Here is a 27,839-nt window from a genome sequence, read left to right as displayed (position 1 = left end):
GTTATATTCACTTTACCATGTTATGCTCCCTTATTTCCAGAGGAGGAAACTAAGATTCAGAGAATTCCCTACCACACAGCTTATAAATAGCAGAGTCAGGGTTCCAACTCCTATCCTTTCGCTAGAAAGCCCACTTGTTCTCCCTAGACTGGGCTGCCCCTCTGCGCAAGGAGAACTGAAAGGCTGCCCAGATTAAGTTCCCCGATTCCTCTGTGATATGTTTTAAATGTTAATAACTTTAGTCATTCTTTACATTTCTTTGTATTTTTCCCCGTTTTTAGGCAGGGAGCCCTATACTACTGCTAACAGCATGCACATGCAGGTTAAACTACTTGCTCCGGAAGTCATCCGGTCAAGTTAGATTAGAACTCAAATCCAGATCGGAGTCCTGTGTGCCCAGCTCAGTTATCTATGTGATTCTTGTCTCGTCTATTGAAAATGTGGCCCGAGAGAAGGCCTTGCTTTTATGAGATTGCTTTCTGGTGCTGTGAGGAGTGCATCCTTTTCCATCTGAAGGTCATTTACATTTCTCAGAAACGTAATGAATTACATTAATGGTTAAAACAAGGAAGCATGTCAGTATCAGATACATAACAAGGACCACTCACTCTGATTTGAAATGTTGCCAATCTATACAATCTCAGCCTTGAACTTTTTAAAGCACGAAAGTTCATTACTTTAATGACCAAGTCCCCTTTCTGAAGGAAAAGTTTATGTTAACCATTTACAGTACTATACTTTTATTCAAATTACGAACTCCAGTAAATGTTCCCTAAAATTGAGCTGGATGAAATTTTTCTATGTATCTGTTGATATAGTAAACATCAGATAAATATCCAGATGTATTTAATTATTTTGACTCAGTATGTCCTATTTAGACAGCCTTTAAATAAATTGTTTCTGAATTGAACAAATAAACACGAAATGGCTGAAACTAACTGGCTTTGATTGTATGGAAAAACCGAGAGGCTTTAAAAGAGGGATCATTTCAGAAATACCCAAGTCTTGTTATACTCATTTTTATTTTTAGAGATAGGTCTGCATTGACTATTCAAACATATTAATAGTTTTTAAAAAATTAAGCTTTTCATTTTCAGAGGCTGATAGGTGTTAGGGGAATAATTTTAAACCTGTTCCAAATGTATTAGTGCCAATTCAGATTGTTTTAACTGTGGGACTATCCTTGTGTCACCAACAGTTCTTTTTAAAAAAAGACAAGAATCAATACTTACCGAGTGCCTCTTTGTGCTAGTCATCTCTTCGTGGTTTTCTCATGTAATTCTCATATCCCTGTGATTCAGACATAATTTACCCCCCCAACCTCTTTTATAGATAAGGAAACCGAGGCTCAGAGTTGCTGAGTAATTAACCAAAAATCACACAGCTAGAAAGTGGAAGTCTCAGACTTGAACCTAATTCCGCACATTCCAAAGTCCCTGAATATTCTAATATACAGTGCTGTCTTGTGAACAGCCTTGTGTATTAGAATTTTTAAAATTAGCAAAACATTTTAAAATTAGCAAAAAAAAAGTTAAGAGAAATTTGCTTATGAATCTGTTTGATTAGCCGTCCAGTAAGAACAAAACGGTTTGAAATACACACTGTAAATATACAGCAAATTTACCTGTTTTACTTATGTAGACTGAAGCTCCCTTGATAAATGTACTTGGCCTTGAGCTTGTGCCTCCAGGAAACCCCATGGAGATACATCAAAAGATACTGTTAATGCTCAGCAGTTAACCCTAACAAGTTGGCTGCCCATTATTTTTATTATTAAAATGACTAGGTAACACTAGGCTGTATTCCAAACATGTGGCATCTTTAAAAGAGATTCCAGTAGGATGAAAGACGTGTCCCTGCTCTTCTGTTTTGGGTCATTTTCTTACTGTCAGAAACTCGTATGCTTAACATTGAAACTGGATGGTGATGAAGCTTTTCAGTTTTTTTTTTTTTTTTTCAGAGAGAGGGGGTGGGGGAGGGGCAGAGGGAGAGGGGGAGAGAGAGAATCATAAGCAGACTCCACACTTAGCACAGAGCCTGACACAGGGCTCCATCTCACCACCCTGAGATCAGGACCCTGAGATCATGACCTGAGCTGAAATCAAGAGGCGGACCCTAACCAACTGAGCCACCCAGGAGCCCTGAAGCTTTTCAGTTCTTTTTTTTTTTTTTAAGGGTTTTATTTATTTATTCATGATAGACAGAGAGAGAGAGGCAGAGGCAGAGGGAGAAAGCAGGCTCCCCAAGGAGCAGGGAGCCCAATGCGGGACTCGATCCCAGCATTCTGGGATCATGACCTGAGCCAAAGGCAGATGCTTAACCATCTGAGCCACCCAGGTGCCCCTGAAGCTTTTTAGTTTCTAATGGCAGTTGACTTTGAAATTAAGTTTGTCTCTTTCTTAAAGGTTATTTTCTGGGGTAGCTTTAGCATGAGAATCATATAACTGGCTGCCCTCCTTTGTGTTCTTCTCACATGCTGCTCCCTCTGTTCTCCTCTCTACCCCAACCTCCTAACACTCCCCCACCCCCTGCTAGAAAGTGTCATTCATTGACCTGCTTGGAAAGAAAGCAAAATCATGGAATCCTGCACTTTATAAACCAAAGAGCACATCTGAAAGATAATAGCCGGAAATGCAGCAGTCTACCTGTTCTTTAACCAAGTTGGTTGTTCAAAGAAATTCTATCTTAAGAAAAAAGATAAGAATAATATGTGTTCATTGAAGTAATATGAGAAGATACAGAAAATAAATGAAGTAGAATTCAACTTTGTAAAGATAACTGAAGCAGATTGTTTTTTAGATGGCCGTTAGCCTTTCCAAATAGAAATACTGATGTGAGAGAGAGAAATAGTCCTTAGTCATGGTCCCATTTTTGTCACACTCATCGAGCCTGGAAGTCCAGAAAGTTGTGTGCCATGCAGGGCCTGAAAGGGTGGGGTCGTAGGAAATAAACACTCCTTATAGAGTCTCACTTTTCTCTTGCTTTATCCTTTCTCAGTTTGAGGTTGCCTGTTCGAAGTCCACAGTGGCCGGTACACTAAAGATTTTTCTTCTTTTTCCCAGACCCCAGGCAGGCACAGTCTTCCCCACCGTGGTCCTATGACCAGTCTTACCCCTCCTACCTGAGCCAGATGACGTCCCCGTCCATTCACTCCACCACCCCGCTGTCTTCCACACGGGGCACGGGGCTTCCTGCCATCACCGACGTGCCCAGGCGCATTTCAGGTAAAGACCACACTTTAAGTACAAACCCACTCCCGTGCAGGGGTGGGGCTGGGGTGGTAGGATGGGCTGAAGCTCCAGGAACTCTCTATTAGAGGTGTGTGGGCAAGGGTACGACAGCTGGTAAAACTGGGTCCTCTGAATGATGGGGTTATCAAGTCCTTGAACATTTTAAATTAAAAGACTGAAAGCCCACCAGAGCTGGCATCATTTTCTTAAGATGACGTTGAATGCCACCCAGTTTTGGTCCTGCTGAATTGTGGCCCCTTTGGTGGGTGCTGTCTCAACTGGGGCCTTCTCCTGAGGGTCTTATGCCAGGCCTTCCTCTGCTTGCATTTCTTTCTCTTCTCAACATCCACCTGTAAACCAGATTACAGACCAATGGCACAGCCTTCCATCTCTAGAGCCTCTTAACCCCCAGAAGTCCAAGCTGGCTCGTTCTGAGAGCGAGCACCTGCAAACTTAAGATCCTTATCAGAAGCTAGTCACTTGAAGTGTGGCGAGGCCTGGAAGACTCTTAAAAGGCCATGTGTGGCCTCCAAGGGCCAAGTCCAGACTGAGGTAGCCTCTCCACGAACCATCTAGCATGCCGCGGTCGCTCTCGACATGGCAGCCCCGGTGCTGACACATCCATTATTCCAGAGGCACCGCAGAAATGTGTGGCTCATGGTGGAAGTGCATCAGGCGAACATTCTGGCCTCTTCTCTCACTATCACGGAGAGAATTCATCCTAGAGAGCCAGAAAGTGTACACAGCCTTCACACTGGCAAGTAGAGGAAAGTTAAAGGCTCTCGGCCAATCGTATGAGTCCTGTGAATAAGAAAAAAAGTCTCTCAGTACAGCCCTGACATGCAGACCGGAGCACGGCCCCCCATAAATAAAGAAGTAGACCCACTGAGGCACACACAGTTGGATCCTCTATGTGTCAGACACTCTGCTCAGCATTCGCGCTCCGTGCACCTGTTTGACTCCTGGCCAGGTTAATGCCTCTCTTTCTTTCTCTTTGTGTTTCTGTCTCTGTTTCTCTCCCTCTCTCATTTTCTGCAAAGCTCGAAGCCGCTACTCACTCCGCTGAGTTGCATCACTGACAAGCTGAAGCTCCACCAGCAGGCTTGCAGGTTTTGATTAGTTCAGACTCCTTTATTTCTTTCCACTTGGGAGGAGGGAAGGCTTTGTTTCTCAAGCAAATGGCAGGAAAGGGCTCTCTGGTCCTAGTGCCTTCACATTTTCTACAGCAGATGGACTCCCGCAGGGGTGAGTAGGGTAAGAAGAGGGGTGGAGGGAGAACCACAAGAGTCTTTGGAAAACCATGTTACCCCTTTTCATTATGACTGCTGTTACTATTTTTATGAATCACATGATATATCTTGGGGGAATTGTGCAGAGTATAGAATTTTAGTTATCATTTCCCTTAACAGGAATGACTACCTCCTTTAGGCAAACATTAGTTAAAGACACGGGAAGGGATGAGTAAGGCGCAGTAAGGGGAGAACGAGGGCCGATGTGGGATCAGAGGCACAGGGTTGGATGGTGTTGAATGAGTTCTGGTCATTCCTTCTGTATTTTCTACCGAGTCTGTTTTGTTTCACATTGGGCCAAAATGACGCTGGGCCAGGACAGATTTGTGCAAACTTGCTTCTGTTTCGGGTCCTCTGGGGCCTCCATCTGTCCAACCCTCTGTGGCTGAAGCAGATTTTGCTGTTTGTCCTCTGGCTGTACCTAGAGGAAAAAACCTCAGGGAGTGATTGTAGCTTTAGAGACCCCGCTCTACAGCGTTTTCTTACCCAGGTGCATTCGCATCAGATTCAGCGGGAAAACCATTGCAGAGAACCCTGGAAACACGCCGCATAAATGTGTAGTCGCTGTGGTTCGTCATTTACATGTGTCCTACAGAACAGCGAGATTACTTTGAGTCCCTTGACTGATGCCTATTTAAAACGTTTCCATAAGCCCATACCACACAACTCTGCCCGTTTCACAGAAGAGGCAGTAGGGGCAGAAACGGGTGAATTATCCAGCCGCATATTGATCTGAGGCCAAGGGTAGGGACAAGCCTCTGCTCTAAACTAGTTTCAAACTGAGTTTAGTCCAGTTTTTTCCTCCTGCCCCAAACATTTCTCTGAGTTGTTCCTGGCCAAGTAACGTGGTGCCAGGGTGGGAGGTTCTGTGTAAACATTAAAGGGAGGAGGACAGAAAATCCCTCATGTCAGCATGCTGGGAAACAGGAAGAAAGAACTAGATAGGGACTGTCAGGGAACTGAAGGAACCGTGATTTACCTGACCTTGCTCTTGGGCACGGGGCTGTGCCCGCATCCCACAGTGCTGCCCGCTGGGCTTGGGGATCACGTCAGCTAGCATGAGCGCCATTTTCGCTTCCCTGGGGGCCGGTCCTAGGGACCTCTCGAGAATGGAGCCCATCTCGTGGGTTCCAAGGTGCCACCTTGCAGAGTTTCTGTCTTATTCCCCCCGATATCTAAAGCTGTCCCTAAGGTCTAGGATGCTTTCTCTCCATAACATGGACAGCTAAAATACTAAACTTCATCTCCATCTCTAGGCAGTCCTGTGTTCCCTTTTTGTGATGCTTTCCAGAGCAGTTCATGCTTTTGTGTAGAGAACTCAGTTCTCATCTCCTTATATGAAGGGGACACAAAAATACTATCATAGGATCATGGGTGAGAAAGAAGTCCTTACTTGTAGGGTAGGACTGGAGGTTCAGACTCAGGTTTGAGTCCCAGCTCATGCACATAGCAGGCAAGTTCCTTACTTCTCTGAAACTTAGCTTTCTTATTTGTAAAATAGAGATATGATATTAATCTTCTGGGGTTACCGTGAGGATCCAGTGAGATACTTTATGTCTGCACACTGCATACGCACTATGGGCTCAACAGATTGTAGCTGATATTACGAAGCAGAAGTTGTTTTGTAATAATTGCTTACCTGTATATAATTTGCAGGCAAGTCCTAGCTTAAATGAGTCAAGTGGGTAAAAATCTGAACTCTTAAAGGGGATTATTTGCTTTGTAAAATGGATCCATCACAGAGCATAGTTAAAACAAACAAACAAAATTTAAATATTTAAATGAGTGAATACCCAGATGGCATTCATAAAGCACTGCACACAGTGCCTAGCGCATAGAAGTACTCAATGTTTGCTATCATTATTACTGTGTAGATTTAGAATGAATGTGTATAGAGCTAAAAGCAGTTGGGAGCCATTCACAAAAGGTCAGTGACACACTAGGAGAAAATAACTGTTTCATTATAATGTTGGAAAAATAGCAGGATCATGTTCTTTTCCGAGGGATCATAGGAATAACAGCAGCCAGAAAGATCTTTCAGAAAGTACCGTTCCTAAAGAAACTCTATTTCATCCTGAAAGACCACTCCAAAGAAAGGCCATCATTTAATATACTTAAAGATCTTCAGAGAATCCAATTTTACAACTTCCTTTTTGGGTATCCCCCCTGAGTAATTTTTCAAGTGTAGCTACAAATGGTAGACCTTAACAAATTACGATAATGACAGTGATGGATGCTGTATTGTGTTGTCCCTGCCGTGGCCCTCATGGAAGCAAGGTATAGATAGAATAAGATGATAAACCTATGTTACCCACAGTCCCTACTTGACCGCAAGTAAAGATGCAAAGCCAGAGGTCTTGGAGTTCATCGGCACAAAACAAAGACTCAGGAAATATTTCCTTAACCTTGAATAGCCTTCAATATTGTAACAAAAACAATAGCAGCAGTCATAGGTTTATGACTAAACAATAAATTACTGTCATGTAATTGATCAGTAGGGCTTCCCTTACTGTAATGAGTTTAATTCATGTTCAGCTGAATTAGAGAAATCAAACGCTTCTTACCAGAAACTGGTCTGGAGACATTAGGGGGCAGGAGGAGAGGTTGGTTCTCCTCCCCTCCCATACTCACGATGATAAGCATGGCCTTATCACCTAACAATCTGTATTTAAGTAGCATCCTCCACCCCGAGGGATTTTATACATTATCTCATTTCATCTTTTTTTTTTTTCAGGGAGGAATTTTTTTTTTTTTAGATTTTATTTATTGATTTGAGAGAGCGATAGAGGGGGAGAGAGTACAAGCAGGGGGAGTGGCAGGCAGAGGGAGAAGCAGGTCCCCTGCTGAGCAGGGAGCCCGATGCGGGGCTCAATCCCAGGACCTGGGATCATGACCTGAGCCGAAAGCAGCCACCTACCCAACTGAGCCACCGAGGCGTCCCTATCTCATTTCATCTTATAGGATCCTAAAACAATATTCACTATATAGAGGTAGCCAAAATTGTTTCTCACTGATTCTATCAAAGAGCAAGGTGTGACAAGGCGAGGACAAGTAAGCCTGACAACAACCCAGACTACTGTGTGTCTTTATCATTGTCATAATGTTATCACCCGTGCATCTTTGATGTTCAAAACACTTGTGAGGCTTGACACAAAGATGATAATTATTTTTCTGCAGGTCATTACAAAATACTATGTAAGTAAATAATTACAGACTTTCAAAATGTATTTTATGTAATTACCCGATATGAAAAGAAACACAACTGTTTCTTTGACTTGTGGGTCAGAGTGTGAGCTCTTGCCAGTCTCCAGAAGGATGGAGTCCCTCCGTAAGTTTATTCTCTGCAGATAACTCCTCCCCTGCCCCATCCATCCGAGTAAAGCCGCTCAGATTGACCTAAGTCTACTACTCTTCAGCATATGTGAAGTAGAAGGGACTCATACAAACATTTTTCTGTGGTCTTGGTCATTGTGCCCATGGACCTCTCTGTTTTTGGGAGGTCTCTTAGAGAGTTAGGATACGTGAATTAGAGACGCAAGGGTAGGGTCATATGTGATGTTCACCTCCATTACTCAGGGAGAGGCCAATGCAGGTGTGTGGACGATCTTTTTCTACATTTGTAGGATTTTTTTTTTTTTTTTACATGAGACAGTTAACTGTAATCTTTTTGAAGTTTGCATATTTTTTTTTGTTTGTTTCAGCAAATGGTCATGAATTTCTTCTTTCAAAGTATTTAAATATCAAAACATTCCACTTAATCAACTGCCCAGGGCTATTCAAGATGTCTGTTTTTATGACTCTTAGTCGCTAAAGTATAATATTTCCAAAGGTCAGCAGAATAGGCGTTAGTCTAATAAATAAAGTTACTAAAAATTATTTTATTACTACCACAAAACTGAGAAATTGCCAGTGGAAAAACCCCATTTGATCATTCAAGGCCGATCAGGAGGGGTTGTCTCATGTGATTTCAAACCGGACGGTGGTTGATGCAGTTCAGTTTTAAATGTCCCTTATAACCGAGTTTCTGTCAAGTCCCCTGAGTCCGGTTTTGAAACGAGCCGCTTCAGTAATGTGCCAAGTATATGTGGACATTTATTTTCACAGGGCCACTCTTAACTCACAGGAGGGAGTGACGCCTTAAGAGAGGTTAAAAGGAAAACTCCAGCAATTAATACTAATAAACCAGAAAGTTAAAGCAACTATACTAAAACACTAGAACGTCTCCTTTTTTACTACAGAACCATTCCTTTATTAAGAGCCACCTGTTTGGTAGACACGCCTCTGCCCCAACAGCCACGGGCAAGTAGTTAAGTCTAATAGGAGCCACTCTTATTTTGAAGAAGTTCTCTGTTTAAAGCCACAGAGGGGGAAGTTATTAAATTTAATAGACCCTAAACAAAGGCAAGCCCTGTGTTACCAGTGGAATGTTGTTCAGTATTCTTCTCTGGGTTATCGACGGCGATTGGGTGGGTAATTTTTGCATTCTAGAAGTTGAAATTCATCTTGCTTTCTCTAAAGGTAGGCTCTCTTCTGACACGAGCAGATGAGGTTTTTATCTTATTGCCGGGGGAGGGGGGTGGGGTGGGGCGGGCGGGGCAGGTTCAGGGCATCTCTGGACCTGAGTTTAATGAGTTTACTAACTGAGTGACGGGGTGCTGAGGACCCCAGAACTGGTTTCCATTCCAACTAGATCAGTGGGGAGAGTTGGCCTGGCTCACAGAACTGAGGGAACTCGGTGGTATGATATTTACTGTTATTGGAGTTAGACGGAGGTACGGAAACTCAGCATGAAACCTGTGTACGTGGCCTGACTGATTTCACACATGGTACTTGTCAGTTGTTTTCATGAGGATTGGTTTTTGGTACATGCGCAACCACCCACACATGAAGAAAAGGTGTAGCAATGAAGGGGCTCGTGTGTATGCAGGGATGGCAAAGACATGGCTACAGATTCTACTGAAAGGTTCACTGCAGTCCCTTTCTCTTCATAGGAGAAAACTTGGGAGCTTGAACCTTGCTTCACTAAAAGTATTAAAGTTAATTTTTTAGGGACACGGTGGCTTCTGTGGTTCCCTGGGATCCGAGAGCAGGGTGGAGGCAATGTGACTGAGGGAACCTGAGTTTTGGTTTCATTGTCACTGAAGATTCTTTGTGCTGTTCTCAGATATGCCCATCAATTCCTGGTGCCTCCGCGGGCCCATGTGAACAAATTACTCAGAACTGCCCGTCCACATGTCTCAATTTTGTGCAAGGAGTGAGATGATGTCTGCCCAGGGATTTGTTGTTCTTAGGACTTCTAGCAAAGAAAGCTTGCCTTACCTAATAAATGCCAATGGAGAAACTAAGTTGTGTTGTGAGCTTCAAAATGGTAGAAACATACTATATATATGAACATACTATATATATATATATATAAATTTTTTAGAGCAGTTTTAGTTAAAATTTTTTAGAACAGTTTTAGATTTATAGAAACATTGAGCATAAAGTAGAGCTGGGATCTGTCCCCTACCCCCATCCTGCCCGCCTGCCGTTTTGTCTTATTATTCACAGCTTGCATTTGTGTGGTGCATTTGCTATGATTGATGAACCAATATTGATACATTATTCTTAACTGAAATCTATAGTGGATGTTAGGAAGTTCACTCTCAGTGTTGTGCATGTCTCTGGGTTTTGTCAAATACATAATGCCATGTATCCACCATGAGGGAGTCCTTCAGAATGATTTCATTGCCCTAAAAATGCCCTGGGCTCCACCTGTCTGTCCCTCCCCACCTGCCCCCCGTAGCCCCTGGCTGTGATCTTTTACCTGTCTCGATAGTTTTGCCTTTTCCAGAATGTTGTATAATTGGAATCATACAGCCTGGCTGCTTTCCCTTACTTCGCCATGTGCATTTAAGGTCCTTCTGTATCTTCCCATGACTTGATAGCTCATTTCTCTTTACACTGGGTACTATTCTATTGTAAGGATGTTAGTCTGTTTTTTAAAACATCAAGGCTGCTCTCCCTGCTCCTGGGAATACCCCCACCCCATTTCCTTTTGTCACTGACTTTGTCAGTGGTGCTTCTTTTTTTAGAAAGCATCTCATGCATTCCTTCCTGGGGAAACACTTCCTCTGTCATAGCAGTTGTCCCCAAATGGTCCAGATTATGGTTTTCCATACCTTTGGTTCATTTCTTAATATTTTTCTTTAGCTTTGTCCACAGACCGCTTACTAAACATTTACATTGAGGTGATGATTCTTATCAATTCAAGTACAGGACAGATCCAGCTAACAACCCATTTATCTGATGACTTTGATGCTCTCCTAGGTATGGGATGCTCCTTTTCTCTAAGAATGTCTGGCATTCCTTAAGTAAGCTGCGCCATTCCTTAAGTAAGCTATGCCGTTACATATATATGCACATATGCTTGTATTTGCCTGTTCATTACATTTAGAATGGGTATACATAAAAATATTCTCGACAGGTGTATTATTTGGGATGTTAGTAAATATCAGCCAAGCTACTACTTGAACTTTTTTCAGGAAAAACAGGACACATCGAAATCCTCCAAGTCTTTGTATTATTTTGTTACTTCAATGAGCATTGATTTCTCAGGAAATCACTTCCACGCCAGCCACCAGCCCTTTCCTCCGCAGGGCTGGCCAGGGCTCTGTTCATCCTTCTCAGCCACCTCTTTCCCCAAAGGAATTCCTTCCCCGACCACCACTTTCCTCAGAGTTTATTCCTCTGTCTACACCCATCCATTTCTCATCTCTGTGCTTTGGACACACCTCTAACGTGATACATACCTTCCTTTAGTAACATCATTTGCTTAAATGCCTTCTGCCTTCTATAGGAGAGGTGAGCTTCTCAAGCATGGGGACTGTTTTGCATGAAGCCTTGAATCCTTCTAACTGAGCACAGTTTTGAACACATAGTATGTGCTCAGTAAATCTTTAAGGAAACAAATATTAGTGGGAAAGAAGATAGAAAAATACAGCAAGATAGGCATGAAGAAGAAAGAAGGGAAGAAGAAAGGGAAAAAGAAGAAAGAAGATTTTGTTCACCTGGAACAACAAAGAAAGGACAAAACAAGAGGAACTTTTTATTGCTGATAAGGACAGGAAATAGCACAGTATGAGTGTGCATAAGCAGTATATATTTTTATCTCTAAGCCTTTCTGCAATGTGTTTCATATTTAGAACACATAGCAAGACTGCATCTGTTTCCAGAACTTGCTGCTAACAGTTGGTAATAATGCCAAAACATACTTTAGTTCCAGCTTGAAACCAAATGATCAAATAGAATTTTTGATTTCTAATTTAGAGTCTGACATTAATTATAGCCATCATGTAATAAAGTGTCAAAGTCTTTTTTGAGAAAATAATAGAAATTATATTCACTAAGCTGTAAATTGAAACAAAACTACTCCCCTAAAACAAAGCAAAAGTCTGGTTTGGACAACATTTTTTGACGAAGTCTTACCTTCTCCAGACTGTACTTTTCCTGTTCTCCCCGATCCTCCCTGCTCTTTAAACCCTTGCTGTATGATAGGGTTTCCTGAGTCACTCACTGTCCAGGTCTGTGGTCTCTGGGCACACTATGCTTTGTCAGCCTGGCACCCAGACCAAACCCCCTTACTCTTGGCCTCTGTTAGCATAGGCTAAGGTGGCCTTAGTGCTTTGGGGACAATGCTACACTCTGTCCCCTCATGTTTGCCATTTTCTGGCAAGCTGGATTGCTCATATATATATATATATATATATATATATATATATATATATTTTTTTTTACTTTTACAGTTATTTTTTTCAGATCCAAGTAGGATAATTTACAGTTATTCCTGTTTGGTTTTTATCTTATTTAATTCAGGTAATAGTTCCTGCCTGTCAAGAGCTTTTTGGATTTTTATCACTTCATCCAATATAGTAGTAGCTTCTTGCATTCCTTCCTACCTGGGATGTCTTTCTTCAGTTTATTTCAGCCATTTCAAGTCAGCTCAGCAAACACTTGGTACATAATTATAAAGTGCTTAGGCAGGCAACAAACAAAAAACAAAATCGAAGACATCGTCTGAGCCTTCAGGAAGCTTTTGGCCTTATTTAGGAGATGACATGTGCAAAGAGGACACAGTTTTACTGTGATGCCGGCTCATGTAGAAGCCAGAATGCGCAACAAATGCTCAGGATTTTAGTGAAAGGTGATCTCTTGCCCCACTGCCCAAGCAGCTTAAAGCCTTCTCCTTCGGAAATTAAAAAAATCTATGCCATTCTGCTAGATTATACTTTTACTCTGAGTTACTTCAGCTGGAAAAAAAAAAATTCCACTTGTTGGCATGTGTGGTACATAATGTTTCTTAAGATAGGACAAGAACATACAGAAAATCTTGTCTTTCCCCAGCTAGATTGAAAGTTCCCTTAGGCCAAGGACCTGGCTACTAACCCTTTGCGGTCTCTCTCTGTGAGTCCTCGTTTTATGCTCTGTGTGTAGATGCTCCTGGAAGTACTTGCTCACTGCAGAAAGCTCTATCCAACAGTGCTGCCTGCTTTTGGGTCCCTTCTGCTGTACCCACTGTTAGGAGTTGCTAATACATCTAGAAGTGGGGCTGTATAGAGACTAATGACAATTGCCATTTACTTAATTTCACATTTCATATGCACAAATATGGTCCTAGCATGTATTTATGTGATAGAATTTTTTACTATCTCTTTTAAAGTCAAGCAACACTGTTAGCTCTATGCCGTTACATATATATGCACATATGCTTGTATTTGCCTGTTCATTACATTTAGAATGGGTATACATAAAAATATTCTCGACAGGTGTATTATTTGGGATGTTAGTAAATATCAGCCAAGCTACTACTTGAACTTTTTTCAGGAAAAACAGGACACATCGAAATCCTCCAAGTCTTTGTATTATTTTGTTACTTCAATGAGCATTGATTTCTCAGGAAATATTAATTGATCACTGCTGCTAGAAAGGGGAAAGAGACACTGCATGATTATTTTAAGTTTGTTTTTAGATTTGTTAATATGTAGAAATATCAGAAAGATGTAATTGAAAGAGATAACTAAACAAGTTAAAAGTTTCCATATAATTAAATCCCATACGATAAAATACAAATGACAGCACTTTAATTTGAATCATTCAAAGTCATTATATTATTAAATTGGGTCAGAATTTAAGAGACTTGGTTTGAGGCAAATCTAGGATCCCATTTGACTACACTACCTTCTAAATTTTTTTTGTGTGACACTCCAGAAATTCACGAATCTCAAATTCATAAATAAATAAATAAAATGCTGCTCAGGCACCAGTGTCCCTGAATATCTCAGAGGATTTCTTAAGCAGGAAGGTGTCGTCTTTTCCCGAGAGACTTTGGCCTTAAGTAATAAACTTAGAAATGTAGTCCAGCATGGTAGACTGGAGTAAGACCAATGTTCCTGTATCCAAAGTTCACCGCTCTCTCGCTAATCAAAATGGTCACCTTTCCAGCTCCATGTTGTAATTAGTAATAATGCTATAGTTAATGGAATAATAATAACAAATATAATGATGGTTATAAACACTCCGCCCTGGGCCAAGGAGAGCAGTGATTCATGATAAATCAATAATAAACCCATTGATGTGGTAACAATAAATCTGTACCTAATTAAGAAGAACCCTTTCTAAATAAGAACCACCAAGGAAATAAAAACAGGCTTGGAAAAGAGGAAGAAGTCTGATAATAGTGTTGTGGTGTACTCACCATTAAAAAACAACAACAAAAAAACAAACCCGGAAGCTCACCAACTACACCTGAGGAAAACAATACCTTCTCAGTGTTGCTTAAAGGTACAGTGGTGCGTTGACCTAAAAGATTCCAAAGAGGAAAGAGTTTGCCCCCTGGACAGTTCACAGAGAAAGTTAAGGGTTTCGTGGTTTTCTTTGACCTTAGAAGTTGGTAGGTGTCACAGGTACTATACCTTTGAAGCATTTGTTGGGTCTTGGTTTTTGGTCCACTCTGATGATCTCTGTCTTTCAACTGATAGATTTAGACCATTGGTATTCAAAGTGATTATCGATCTAGTTGGAGTAATACCTACCATATTTGTTACTGTTTTTTATATGTTCTTGGTCCTATTTTTTTGTCTTCCACTCTTTTTCTGCCTTTCATGGTTTTCGCTGAGCGTTTTACATGAGTCCATTTTCCCTCCCGTTCTTAGCCTATCAGTTATGCTTCTCTTTCTACCCTCTTTTAGTGGTGACCCCAAGTTTGCAATATACATTTACCACTACTCCCAAGTCTACCTTCAATAACACTGTAGCACATCATGGATAGTGTGAGTACCTTATAACCTATGAACAGCTGTGTGTACGTTTTATGTGGACATAACTTTTCAACTTCTTCAGATAAATGCCAAGGAGTGCAATTGCTGGATCACGTGGTAAGAGTATATTTACTTTTGGGAGAAACTGCCAAACTGTTTCCCAAAGTGGCTGTACCATGTTGCATTCTGACCAGCAGTGAATGTGAGTTCCTGTTGCTTTATGTGATCTCTGTGTGCATTTATATTTAAAGTGGGTTTCCTGTAGAAACATACAGTTGGGTCTTGTTTCTGGATCCATTCTAGCAGTCTCTGTCCTAAGTGGTGCATTTAGATCATTGATGTTCAAGTGATGATTGATATGGTTGGATTAACTAATATAGTTGGATTGGCCTTTGAAGGGTTATTAAAACCTCAGATGACCGTTTAATCGAACAGATGATTGAAGCATTTAAACTGGGACATGCATCCACCAAAGAGGGTTGAACCTAACACCGATAAAATAGCAGTTGCTCAATAAAATTGTGTTGTATTGGTTTGGTTTATTAGAAAAATGTGCCTTCCAAGGCCCAGGCATGCAGCACAGTGATTAAACACTCAGCCTCATTGACAGCTTGTAGAAATAGCACTTGGCTGGGAATTGAGGAACCTGAGATCTATTTTTAGATGAGCCTCTGAGTTCTTGAGCAGCTCACTTAACTTCTATGGGTCTTAGGTTCCTTGTGTGTGAAATAAGTTAGTTGGGCTAGCTATTCCCCAAGGTCCGTCATTTTCAATGTCTAGGATTCTAAAATAAGGGCTACAAGGGTAGGTTTTCTCTCATAAACATTTAGCGATCAGCACATCAGAAATCTAAATACTGCCACCCATAATAAAAATAAAGGCTAGTATAGCGTTTGACTTATGAACTAAATTCGTAGGAAGAACTACTATAGATGTCAAGAAAAGCTTTGTCTCGTGCTTCAGTTGATTCTGATGAGGAGCAATCTAGGATCAGGTTAATTATTGCCAAAGAGCTAGACCTTCAGACCTTGACACTGGACCACAGCTGACCCCTGTTCAAGGTGAAGCCTTGCATGTGTGCACGTGTGTCCGAGTCTGCAAGCGGGCTTTGAAACCATGGCTTTATTAAAATTAAAGAACTTTATTTTATTGACATTTTACATACCCTTGCATGGTTTTATATAACTTATCTATTTTAGACCCTCTTTACCTGAGAATGGTTATAATGAAGTATAATTTATCTTACTGGAGAATTAAGAATGTTAGAAGCTAAAGTTTATGAAAACAAAAGAACAGATGAATTCTATTAATAAAAGAATAAATGGGATGAGAGGACCAGATTCTCTATATTAAAGAAATTATATATTTAGAGAAAATATTTTTTTAATTTTTTATTGTTATGTTAATCCCCATACATTACATCATTAGTTTTAGATATAGTGTTCCATGATTCATTGTTTGTGCATAACACTCAGTGCTCCATGCAGAATGTGCCCTCCTCAATATCCATCACCAGGCTAACCCATCCTCCCACCCCCCTCCCCTCTAGAACCCTCAGTTTGTTTCTCAGAGTCCATCGTCTCTCATGGTTTGTCTACCCCTCCGATTTCCCCCCCTTCATTCTTCCCCTCCTGCTACATTCTTCTTTTTTTTTTCTTTCTTAACATATATTGCATTATTTATATTTAGAGAAAATATTATTAGAATTATAACAAAGTTCCTTTTAGTGTGAAACATTGCTATCATAGTATTATTTTAAAAGATTTTATTTATTTATTTGTCAGAGAGAGAGAGTGAGTGAGTGCACAAGTAGGGGGAGGGGCAGAGGGAGAGGGAGCAGGGAGCCTGATGTGAGACTCAATCCCAGGACCCTGGGATCATGACCTGAGCTGAAGGCAGACGCTTAACTGACTGAGCCACCCAGGTGTTCCTTGCTATCATAGTATTTTATGACCACATGATAAAAATCTTCATTAATACAAATTATTGTCAACATTAAATTTACTCATTTACTGAGACTGTTCTAGTCACCGGAGTGATGAGTAAGACAGAAAAGCTCAGGGAGCTTTTTCTACTAGCATATGATGTAGTGATTAAACACTCAGTCTTTGGAGCCAGACTCTCTGGGTTTAAATCCAGGCTTTTTGACTCATTTGCTGTGTGATCTTGGGAATATTACTGAACTTGTCTGTACCACAATTTCTTCATCTGTGAAATGGGCTAATAATAATAATACCACCAATCTCAATAGGTAGTGATGAGGATGAAAGGATAAAGCATGTAAAACTCTTAGAATAATGCCTGGTAATAAATGTTAGCAATTACTGGGGAAGGGCAGTTAATTGAAAATGAGAAAATATTGTCTAGGGGAATGTACTGTGAAGAAAGTAAAATGGAGTGATACTATGAGGAAGCCAAGATCTAAATTTACAAGGAGTTAGCCCTGTGCAGCTCATTGCAGGCATCGGGGAAGGTGGGTGCAAGGGCCTTGGGGTGGGAAGACGAATGGCCAGTGGCCGGAGTGTGGAGAAGTTGAGCAGGAGGCAGAGACATCGCTGCTCCGGATCCTGCGGGGCCTCTGCCAGTCAGGACCGGAAGTTTGGGTTTGCTGGTCCACGTAGTGAGAAGCCACGGGCAGATTTTAAGCAGGGTCATGATATAAATGGATTTCTAGTTTCTGAAGGACACTCTGGCTGTTTGGGGGAGACTTGTGTAAGAGTATGAGGGAGGAAGCAAGAGTGTGTCTGGGAGGATGGGGACTCCCGCTTGCCTGGAATCAGTGGGGATGATGGGGATGGAGACACTCGGGACTGGAGCGGGGCTTTTGCCTCCATCATCAAAATGTTTTAGCAGTGCTTTCCCCCAATTGTTAGTCTACTTTAAAAAGAATAATATTAAGTCTTATAAAATGTTAGTTAACCGTTAGACATTGTTAATACACCCCAGAGTGAAGCTGTAATTCAGGAATCGCTTGATTTATTGGGTGAATACAGAACCACCAACCTGGAAAATTCAGCCAGAAATCCATTTTGAGAGCTGAAGTGCTTGGTTTGGTTGTTTTCATTGACACCATTAATCTGATTATTTCCAGGAGCTCCCCTTCCGTGGCACTGTGCCAAGACAGATCTCAGTGCAGTGAAGCACAATGATGAGATTAATTTGGGGGACTGACCCGCATTGTATGTTCTCCTCACCCTCTTCAAGTATAGGTAGCACACTTTTAGATCTCTCGTAGCCTTTAGACACACCAATTCCCTTTACTGCTTTTAAGACGGAATGACATGAACATGGCCACACTGGTGTGATCAGGCTGGCTCGGCAGGTGCTCATCCCGGGAAGCGTGTGGCAACAGCCCTGAGGTGAGGAGACCCCTGAGCAAGGGGCTGGTGGTTAGTTACCTCAGGCTTGCACGCTAATATTTTGCATTTGAGCAAAGTAAAGCTAGATGAGGAACCAGCGCTTGTCCCCCCTGTGAATGGAGGAACCATCCAGAACAGCTTCTTCTCAGAGGACTGAGAAATGGGGGCGTATCTGAAATTGGAAAGAACTTACAAGGATAGGGAGGAGGAGCTTGTTCTAAGTTGAATGTCATAAGCACAAACTAAGGGTCAAGGAGGAAGCTTTAAACAGCTGAGATGATTAGTGTAAGTGTGTAGTCAGCTATCACTCCCTTCTCAGATTCTTTCCATACCCTGTCCCTTAAAAAGAGAACAGGGAAAGAAACAACAAATGTTGGAGAGGTTGTGGAGAAAGGGGAACGCTCTTACACTGTTGGTGGGAATGCAAGTTGGTACAGCCACTTTGGAAAACAGTGTGGAGGTTCTTCAAAAATTTAAAAATAGAGCTACCCTATGACCCAGCAATTGTACTCCTGGGTATTTACCCCAAAGACACAGATGTAGTGAAAAGAAGGGCCATATGCACCCCAATATTCATAGCAGCAATGTCCGCAATAGCCAAACTGTGGAAAGAGCCGAGATGCCCTTCAACAGATGAATGGATAAAGAAGATGTGGTCCATATATACAATGGAATATTACTCAGCCATCAGAAAAGATGAATACCCAACTTTTACATCAACATGGATGGGACTGGAGGAGATTATGCTAAGTGAAATAAGTCAAGCAGAGAAAGTCAATTATCATATGGTTTCACTTATTTGTGGAACATAAGGAATAACATGGAGGACATTAAGAGAGGGAAGGGAAAAATGGGCGGGGGGAATTGGAGGGAGAGATGAACCATGAGAGCCTATGGACCTGAGAAACAAACAGGGTTTTAGAGGGGAGGGGGGAGGGGGGATTGGTTAGCCCGGTGATGGGTATTAAGGAGGGCACGTACTGCATGGAGCACTGGGTATTATATGAAAACAATGGATCGTGGACCACCACATCAAAAACCAATGATGTATTGTATGGTGACTAACATAACATAATAAAGTTAAAAAAAAAAAAGAGAACCCCTCCACTGTCCCCCTCCCCCAGCCTTCAGTTAGTGGCTCTAGAAATTAGCTTGAAGATTTTGTGAAGATATGAGCAGTTCTTAACATTTCCTGTTTGAAAAGTAACAAAAGTCCTACTCTCCATGGGCAGAAGCTTCCTCGTCTTCCTGGCATCCCAAGGTGCAGATGTACACTTGCTGAAAACTGGTATAACCATTTTTAAAGAAAAGAAGGAAAGCAGTAAAATCAGGGTCTTGGGAGCAGTGACCTAATCTACTTAAAATTTATTTGATGGATCTATTTTGAGTTTTAGAAGCCCAAAGGACGCAAAATAAGATAGAATTCAGAGTATCATCCTCTCCTAGGATGGGAAATCTAGAATAATTCCAAGGGCTCTAACAATTTTACAGATTAGAATTCTGGATAATGGGTTGGCTGTTTCTTTGGCTGTCAAACCTAGTTTTTAACCTTTCTCCCTGGCTTTGTCCTTTAGAATAGAACAGTAAAGGAGAAGAGAAGTCAAAGATTCAATGTAAGGAAGAGACAAAACTAGATTGAGGAACAATAGGTAACAAGCCACTGGGGGAAAAAAGCCACTTGTGAAAGGAATAAAATTGAAGGACAGTGTGCTCTACTAGAAAGAGGGGTATTTTCTCCCCAGGAGCTAGGAGTTTCAAATCTCAGTGATACAAATGTGTGCAATTAATTTCCTTCCTCTTCAGGTGAGGGGTGGTCTTGATCATGCTCATCCTTAAGCCTTGGGTACTGTTCTTTTTTGCTCCCACACTGCAGTATAATATTGAAAATCATCACAGAAGTGGTAACCAGATAAAACTAGGACCTTAGGACTCGAAACCCGGAGTCTACCCCGCTCTCCTTTGCCATGTTGCCTGGTGCCTGAAAGAGAAAAACTATTTCACCAAAGTGAACCCCACCCAAGGGTCTGCCTGCCAACATTTTAATAAAAAAGTAACATCTCAAACTATAAATAGTAGAACTTCTAGTTAAATGTTCGAAACAGATCTTTCTAAAAGTTCATAAAGATCCAGTAAGCAGTACCACTTAGGTTATGTAGGTTATCGGAACCTTTCACATTGAGGTAAAACTCTTCAGCAACCCACAGATGTGGCAGGTGAGCTCTAACACAAATAACAAACAGGCTAGTGTGGAGGGAAATGGGATGAATAAAGAGATCTGTACAAATAGGCTCTGAGAGTTAGGACTGTGGATCCCCCCCCTCCCCCACCGCAGCATCGTACCGGATGTGAGGAGGCCCACGGCCCGGTGCAGCTAGGTGACAGGTGGATTCCAGCAGCAGGTCAGGCTGCCGTCTCAGAGGATGCTGGCCTGAAGGCTGGGTCAGCCAGGAGAGGTGGACACTCGGGCAGGTGCCACGGAGCATGTGAAGGAAAACGGAAGACACTACCAGGAAGGAGGAGGCCTCCTCATGGGGAAGCTTGAATTCTTCTACTGCTCTAATTTGGGAACTCCAGACAGCGAGGAAGTTGAAAAGACTCAGGACATCCAGGTCATCTATAACAGTGGCTTTTCTGATGGCAGAAATGAAAGCTTCCGTATAAATAACACTTTGTGTTCTAAGACAAAGTAGGTGCTGAGGAAAATGGGGAGAATTATAGCAACTAAGTCCAGAGGTGATAATAAGAACTTAGCATTAATAATTGTAATAATATTTAGGTAGTATTTTTTTAAGTTTTATTTATTTTAGAGAGAGACCGTGAGTGGGGGGAGGGACAGAGGGAGAAGGAGAGAGAATCTCAAGCAGACTCCCCACTGAGCACAGAGCCTGATGCGGGGCTCAATCCCACAAGCCTGAGACCATGACCTGAGCTGAAATCAAGAGTGGGACGCTTAACCCACTGAGCCACCCCGGCGCCACTAGGTAGAATGTTAAGTATACAGAAAGCACTTCCACAGACATTGTCTCATTTAATCTCCGTGACAGCTCATTGGAGTATAGGTATCCCTATAGTCTCTATTTTGCCAGTAGGAAATTTGGGCTCGGAGACATTCAGAGACTTGACCTAAGTCACATAATGAAAGAGGAGGAGAGTCAACCCCCAACCCCAAGTCTTCTGTTCCACACGTGCTTTCCTCACTATGCTTTCGTCATAGGAGTCTCCCCGTATCAGAACCAGACTTCGCTACAGAGCCTGCTGGGTATCATCCTCGGAGGGAGTTTTATCGCATTGGTCTTTCCAAGCGACATGTGGGGGACAGAACACCAGCAATCCTTGCTAAATAGCCAATGTTCATGCTTTATAAAGGTCAGAGTACCCAGAATAAAGTAAAAGTCACCAAGTTCCTGCCAGAAATAACAGTGGAAACAATCTACCTCCTACTTTTGTAAATCTAAATTTTATTTTAGAGATTACAAGTGTACATATCAATGAAATCTTAAAACCTCAAAGCACATATTTTTATATGTGGGGCAGGGAAACTGAGGCTACTTGAATGATGCATAACAATACATCCTATCTTGCAAAAGTTGGAAAGGTTGGTGTAAAATATTACTTATTTTATCTTCCGCTAGTTCAGATCAATACCATTTACTTGAAGAACCTAGAACAAGGAGGAAAGAGAAATAGCTCACATCATATTTCTCATCGAAAGTGTGAGCCTAAAGCTAATTTTAACCCTTTTTACTGTTCAATTTAATGATGAAAAGCTTTTGTACAAGGTAATAGTGTTCCCATTTTCTTTTGGCCTCTGTTGCAAACTGTTAACAATTACATTTTCTTTAGTTTGTGGAAAAATATTCTAGATTTTCTAATTGACTGTATCTGGAGAGAAACTGTATCTGGAGAGAAAACCTGGGTATTTCGTGCACAGTGCATCTACCTCATTAAAAAACAAAACAAAACTGTAATACTATTTTTTAATGAATGGGCACCTTTTTTTAGAGGAACAGTATTTCCAATAGAATTTTTAAAGATATTTTTGGAATTCTCAAGGTTGCTTCACGTGTAACAATCAGAATTTTGGAGCTGGAAACCCAGGGGGATGATTAAGTTAAATTCTGTCATTTTACTGACGAGGAATGTGGGGGTCAGGGAGGGGAAGGGACTCTGCGTGGCAGGGACAGCGCTGTGACCAGAACCCACCCCCCTGGCTGCTAGTCCAGCGCTCTAGAGTTGTTTTCTCCTGCTACATTTCCAATAGGGCGCTGACATTTTTTTTGTTATTGCTGTACACGGCCCTTGTGATCTGAAGAAGAAAAATGCTACCCTCAAATTATCTCCTCCTCCTTTGCTCTTTCCTCCTTTACCCTGAAATTAAATCCTGATGAAGAAACAGAATAGATTTTGCGCTGGATCTGTGACAGCACCATCTCTCTTGACCAGTCATCAGCTGCTTTGGTCCACATCTGGACCAGACTCAGTAGACTGTATGCTCAGGCTGGGAAAAATAGGGCTGGGGTTCTGTCTGTGGCAGGCAGAGACCTTCCACTGTTTGAGGAGGAGCTCCCACTGGACGACTGGTCGTCCCACAGTACACCGCGCAGGCCAGGCTCGCGTGCGCTCTTTTTTTTTTTTTTTGGTCATCAAAACAAGTAGCTCTTCTCAGACACCTTAATACATAATTAGGTGTGTCTGTTTACACTTGGGAGACAGAGGGCTTCATGTCCTAAAGCAATACAGGGAATCTGGGAGCAGCCACAAACAGATGTTGGAAATGTCCATTTGTGGCGAGTTTATTGCTATAGCACCAGAAGTAAACATTGAGGATGAAACCCCTCTGAAGGGGTGGGTATGTGTATTGAGAGGGGAGTATTATCGAGCACAGGAGAAAGTGAAAGGAGGTCCTATTTTTATTATTTTTTTTTCCAATTTGCTCCGGTATTTGTTTATCTCCTACAAGGAAAAGATCACTATTTGGCGTTGGCTGTTTGAAGGCTTTTGCCAAATGCTTAACAATCTGTAGGGTTTGATTTCTCTCAAAAAAACCACTTTGAGAACAAGGCTCTATGTAACTAAGATGTGTTTGTTTTTGTTTAAATCACTCAGAAGAGAAATCATCTCTTGTCCATTGTTAAAAGAGAGGTTTCAATCAAAGGAAAATTCTACATATTCTAAAATATACAAACAGCTCTTTGAAACTGAAGCCAAATCAAACTCTAAAAGGGACGTTTTTCTTGCAGAAGTTTTGAGTTAATTCCGTGTGCAAGGCTTGAGTGGAAAAACTCTGAGACAGTCAGAGGAATGAGTTACTATAACACTGAATTTGGATTCGGAAGTTATATGAGGAGCATTGTTTCAGGATAGCATGAAGACTCTCGGACGTGGTTTTAGGCTAAACTCTAGAAACAAAGCAAAAGAAATTCTTTGCCAAGTGAATCAGATTTAAGTTAAATAAAAGTTAGTGGTTTGTTTTCTGATGTTACTGGATCTAAACCTCCAATGTGAGGAGGCGTATCTGTCATCACTTTATAAAAAACTTCAGTTGAAATGTTCCCCTTTTGTTAAAGAAATGCCATCCTTTCCCCTATCAGGATTTCTATTAGGATGAAAAGTAGGAAATGCTAATGAGACAAGCTCAGGAAAAGGGACACAAACTAGGAAACCCAACAACTTCATTTTGGTTCTGCCTCTAATTGGCCACATCCTTGAGATGATACGTTCTTTGACTGAGCTTCATTATCAGTTGGTATCCGTCACGCCTACCTCACAGGACCTTTTTGTGAAGGTAAAACCAGATGTACATAAAAGCAGGACAACTTAAAAACAACGTGTGAATTTGAGACGTTATTTTTTTTATTATTATTTTTGAGAGTCAGTGTTGATGTGGCATAAGATAGTTTGCTTGGGCCGAAGAAAGCAAGAAAAAGCTTTTGTTTTTAGGAGAAGGGAGCAAACCAGGGAGCAGGTTATAGAACAAGAGATGCACCCCAAAACTGGTGGTCAGAGCAGAGTTGTGGGTCTGGAACTAACCTAAGCCCTTGAGGTCCTGGTAGGCACAGGGATAGTAGGTCGGGAAAAGCAGTTGGCTGAAGATGGACAGGCAGAAATCAGAAAGTGGACACAGACCACAGTTGGAGAACTGGTCACCATGTCTTTTTCCTCACACACACACAATTAAACACTTTCTATGTGTCACTCTGAGAGGAGCCACAGTGCATGTAAAGATAAGGTGGACAGAGCCTGTTCTCAAGGAATTTAGGGGCTAATGGCAGTGATAAGGCAATGGTAGCCCCCCAGCTTGTGCGTGCCTTACGAGAGATACGAATGGAGACGTGAGTGCAGAAGGAGAGGTCCCCGTGGGCTAAAGCAAGAGCAGAAGCAGAATTTTTGAAGCAGACAGGGATTGTGAGGTAGACTTTAAAGGCTGCTTAGAATTCCAAGGAACTGAGATAGGGTGGGGGATGGGGAAGCTGAGGCCTGAGGGAAACATGTAAACCAGGGAAAGGGGGGATAGTGGAGGGTGGGGAGTACAGTAAATGGAAGAGGGTCCAGCTTGGCTGGATTGTAGAGTTGGTGAAGAAGTGGAGTGAGAGACAAGACCAAAAAGGTAAGTTGGGAGAAGACTGTCATTGCAGCAGATGTTTGTCGTGTGTCTAAGAGATCTAGAAATGTACACATACTTGAGTAAAAAGCGTGACATGAAGTCACAGAACAGGTAGGCAGCAACGAGCAAGGAAGTCCTGAGGAACCAGTAAGTTGGACACGATAAGGATTCAGGAACCACGTGGTTCAGCCACGTGGGCAGAAGATCCAACACACACACAAAAGTGGGTCTTGATTCTAAGGCAACCTTCTGTCCCGACCAGGAAGCCCCTTGTATTTCCCTCCCAGGGCAGGAACCAGTCCCAGGGCATGAGTAGCCCAGGCCTGCGCCGGGAAGCAGGTCAGCGTGTTCATCTGACTGTCGAGGGAGAGATGGCAAACATAGGGTGGTTTGAGTCAGGGCCTTTAAGGTCCAGGATGGCCTCAGGGCTCTTGGAACACACCAGGGTGCTAAGCCTTTAGAAAGGAATGATATTTGAAAAAGCTGAGCTCCAAGCTCCTCAGGTTTTGAGTGGTACTGCTGCCCGGAGCTGACTCTTCTTCCCCTGGGCCTCTTCGGCTCAGCACTGGACTCCGAGGCAGAGTCTGAGGCTGGATCGGTGCTAGATCGAGGGGAACGGAGCTCTTCCTACTTTAGGAGGCGGAGAATTGAAGCTCAAGCTGAAAGCACCATGTGTGCATTCAGGGGGTGGAATGGTCCCTGTGGTGGTGATTTGCTGTCCTTTTTTTTACAAAAGAGTTCGGTCAGGCCTGGAGCTGGGTGTTAGGGGGGTAAATGGGGACTTTCGGGATAATGATTCTCAACTCACGTCTTTTCTAGTTTGGACCCAGTCTTTTCCGTTTTCTTTTTCTCTGGCTCCACTAGTTCAAGTGGTACTGGTAGGAAGGAATGTCCTTTCGAGATGGAGATGTTTCTACTTGCTGTGTCCTTGTGCCAGGTTTCACTTACAAGGGTCTTACCCAGTGAGAGAACTTGACGAATAGAAAACATGATTTGCCCAAAATTTCTTAGAACATCAGTGGCAAAGACAACGTGAGAATCGGGACTGAGTCAAGCGTGGGAAATTGATGGCATGCATCAGCCTCCCCATTTCATATTGCATCCCCATCCTTATCCCCATCCCCATCTCTCTATCCCCATCCCCATCTCCATGCCCACCCCCATCCCTATCCCCATCCCCATCTCCATTCCCACCCCCATCTCCATTCCCACCCCCATCCCTATCCCCATCCCCATCTCTATCCGCATCCCCATCCCCAGGGCTGTCTTTGATCTTTGATCAGGCCCCTTGCCACCACTGCCCTTCAGGTGGGCATGGCCACGCAGTTAGAATTGGCATGAAAATGACACTGATTCCCTGCACGTGGAGGAGACTGGGGCAGCTGAGACCCACCGGTCTGGGGCCAGGTCCCGGCCACCCATTAGCGGTCAGTAACTTTGAGGAAATCACTTCACTTCTCTGAGCTTCAGCTGGTCATCCACAGTGTGGGGTCAGTGACACGGTCTACCTCACAGGGCTGTTGGGAGGATTTGGTGCCATCACGCAGGCAGAAGTGCTTCAGAAAAGATCCTCTGCAAGTCAGAGGCGTCCCCTGTCAGTTGTCTGGTTAACCAATCCTTCCTCTAAGTAAAACTGGCAGCAGCATGGGATCCGGTGACTATGAAATCACTGATAGGATTCCTATGGTTGGAGCAGAGCTAAGACTGCTCTGTGAAGCAGAAGCCGGTGCTGGTTCCCAGCCCATCATCAAGCAACCTTGAGGCAGAGCATTCCTACACAGTGGGTTCAGGCTTGCTACCAAACTCAAGAGAAACGCTCCTCAGATTTTTCCACTGAAGTACCCCAAAGGGCAGAGGAAACTCGAGGGCTCCTTCGCGGCTCCTTCTCTCCCCAATCTGTTGACATAACCCCAAACAACCCCAGCTCCTGCAAGGAGAGCATTTCCAGGTTTCTCATTTTATCTTAAAATTCATGTGAATTTTACTCCATAATATGCCTGCTTTTTTGTTTCAATACAAAAATCATGTTTTAACATACTAATGTCAGTTATATGTCCCTCTTTAAAAAACCCTCCCCCATTTGTTGCCTTCTTGTATTTCATGCCATCCTATCAGCCAGGCTTTGGTGTCTAATGTATAACATCTCAACCAGTTCATAAATTTCTGCCTTTAATATAGTCTGAGTTACCACTCGCACAGGCCACAGGAAAATACCAGGCTGTCCCCTCTGCATTCAGGCTTTTTTTTTTTAAAGATTTACTTAGTAACAATTTATCATTTAGTTGCAATTTTTAAAATAATCTTAATTGGCCACATATGTTATCAAATAAGAGCGGGTCTTGGAGCCTCCGCCTCCCTCCGCCTCCCCCCTCCGGCCCCCGCGTGCGCACGCGCACTGCCTTCTGTCCGGCCGAGAATGAATCCTGCCACTCGAGGCAGATACCATCACAGGAAAGCCTCCCCCTGATTGGAGATAAGATTACTGATACTGAAGCTGTTATTTTTAGGAGGGGAAGACTACTGCTTTTAAACCTCTTTCCGTCCTTTTCCTAGGGTGTCCTCTCTTAATTGTGGCTCCATGTTTTGGTAGCCGTAAGTCATTAGTGGTTTTTAATTTCTCTGAAACTGAAATAAGGTCTGAAAGGGTGGATTTGTCCCTTTTTTTTCTCCTCTTTTTTTTTCCCCTTTTTTTTTTTCTCTGGCTAATCGGAGGAACGCAACCACATCTGAAGCCACTTGGCTCATTATGAATTTCATGGAAACTGATTCTCTGAAAGTGTTTCCATATGTGTGTTCCCAATATATCCCATCCTCTCTAAATGGGAGCACAGACGTGTGCATGGGCTGGAAATGGCTTCAGGATGTGACAGAGCAGTCATATGACCGCCACGGCACCGTGGGTGGCCCCTTCTGAAAGACACGGTGTCCTGGGTGCTGGCCTCCTTCCTGCAGCGGATCTGGTTTCAAAGACTACCCACCCTTCCTAGCCTTTAAAAAGTTCTTAATCAAGGCCTAGCAAGGAAATCTCTCTCATTTTTCCTCCGTTTCTCTGTCCCCCCCCC

The 27,839-nt window shown here is 42.5% G+C and overlaps 1 protein-coding gene across 5 annotated transcripts in view; it reads left to right on the top strand.

Annotated features, from left to right (window-relative positions):
• RUNX2 (RUNX family transcription factor 2) overlaps positions 1 to 27,839 on the top strand; it is a 122,746-nt gene that overhangs the window by 82,692 nt on the left and 12,215 nt on the right. For 3 of the 5 annotated variants that reach the window (XM_032409720.1, XM_032409719.1, XM_032409723.1), the window contains one exon: positions 3,063 to 3,224. In XM_032409720.1, coding sequence (XP_032265611.1) covers positions 3,063 to 3,224 — 162 coding nt within the window. Of the gene's footprint in view, positions 1 to 3,062; positions 3,225 to 4,270; positions 7,256 to 27,839 lie in introns of those variants that run through there. The other 2 variants (XM_032409722.1, XM_032409721.1) reach the window with 2 other exon arrangements.

The sequence above is a fragment of the Phoca vitulina genome, unplaced genomic scaffold (genome assembly GCF_004348235.1).
Source record: "Phoca vitulina isolate PV1807 unplaced genomic scaffold, GSC_HSeal_1.0 scaffold11, whole genome shotgun sequence".
NCBI classification, from domain to species: Eukaryota; Metazoa; Chordata; class Mammalia; order Carnivora; family Phocidae; genus Phoca; species Phoca vitulina.
This window is presented reverse-complemented; position numbering and strand designations above follow the sequence as displayed.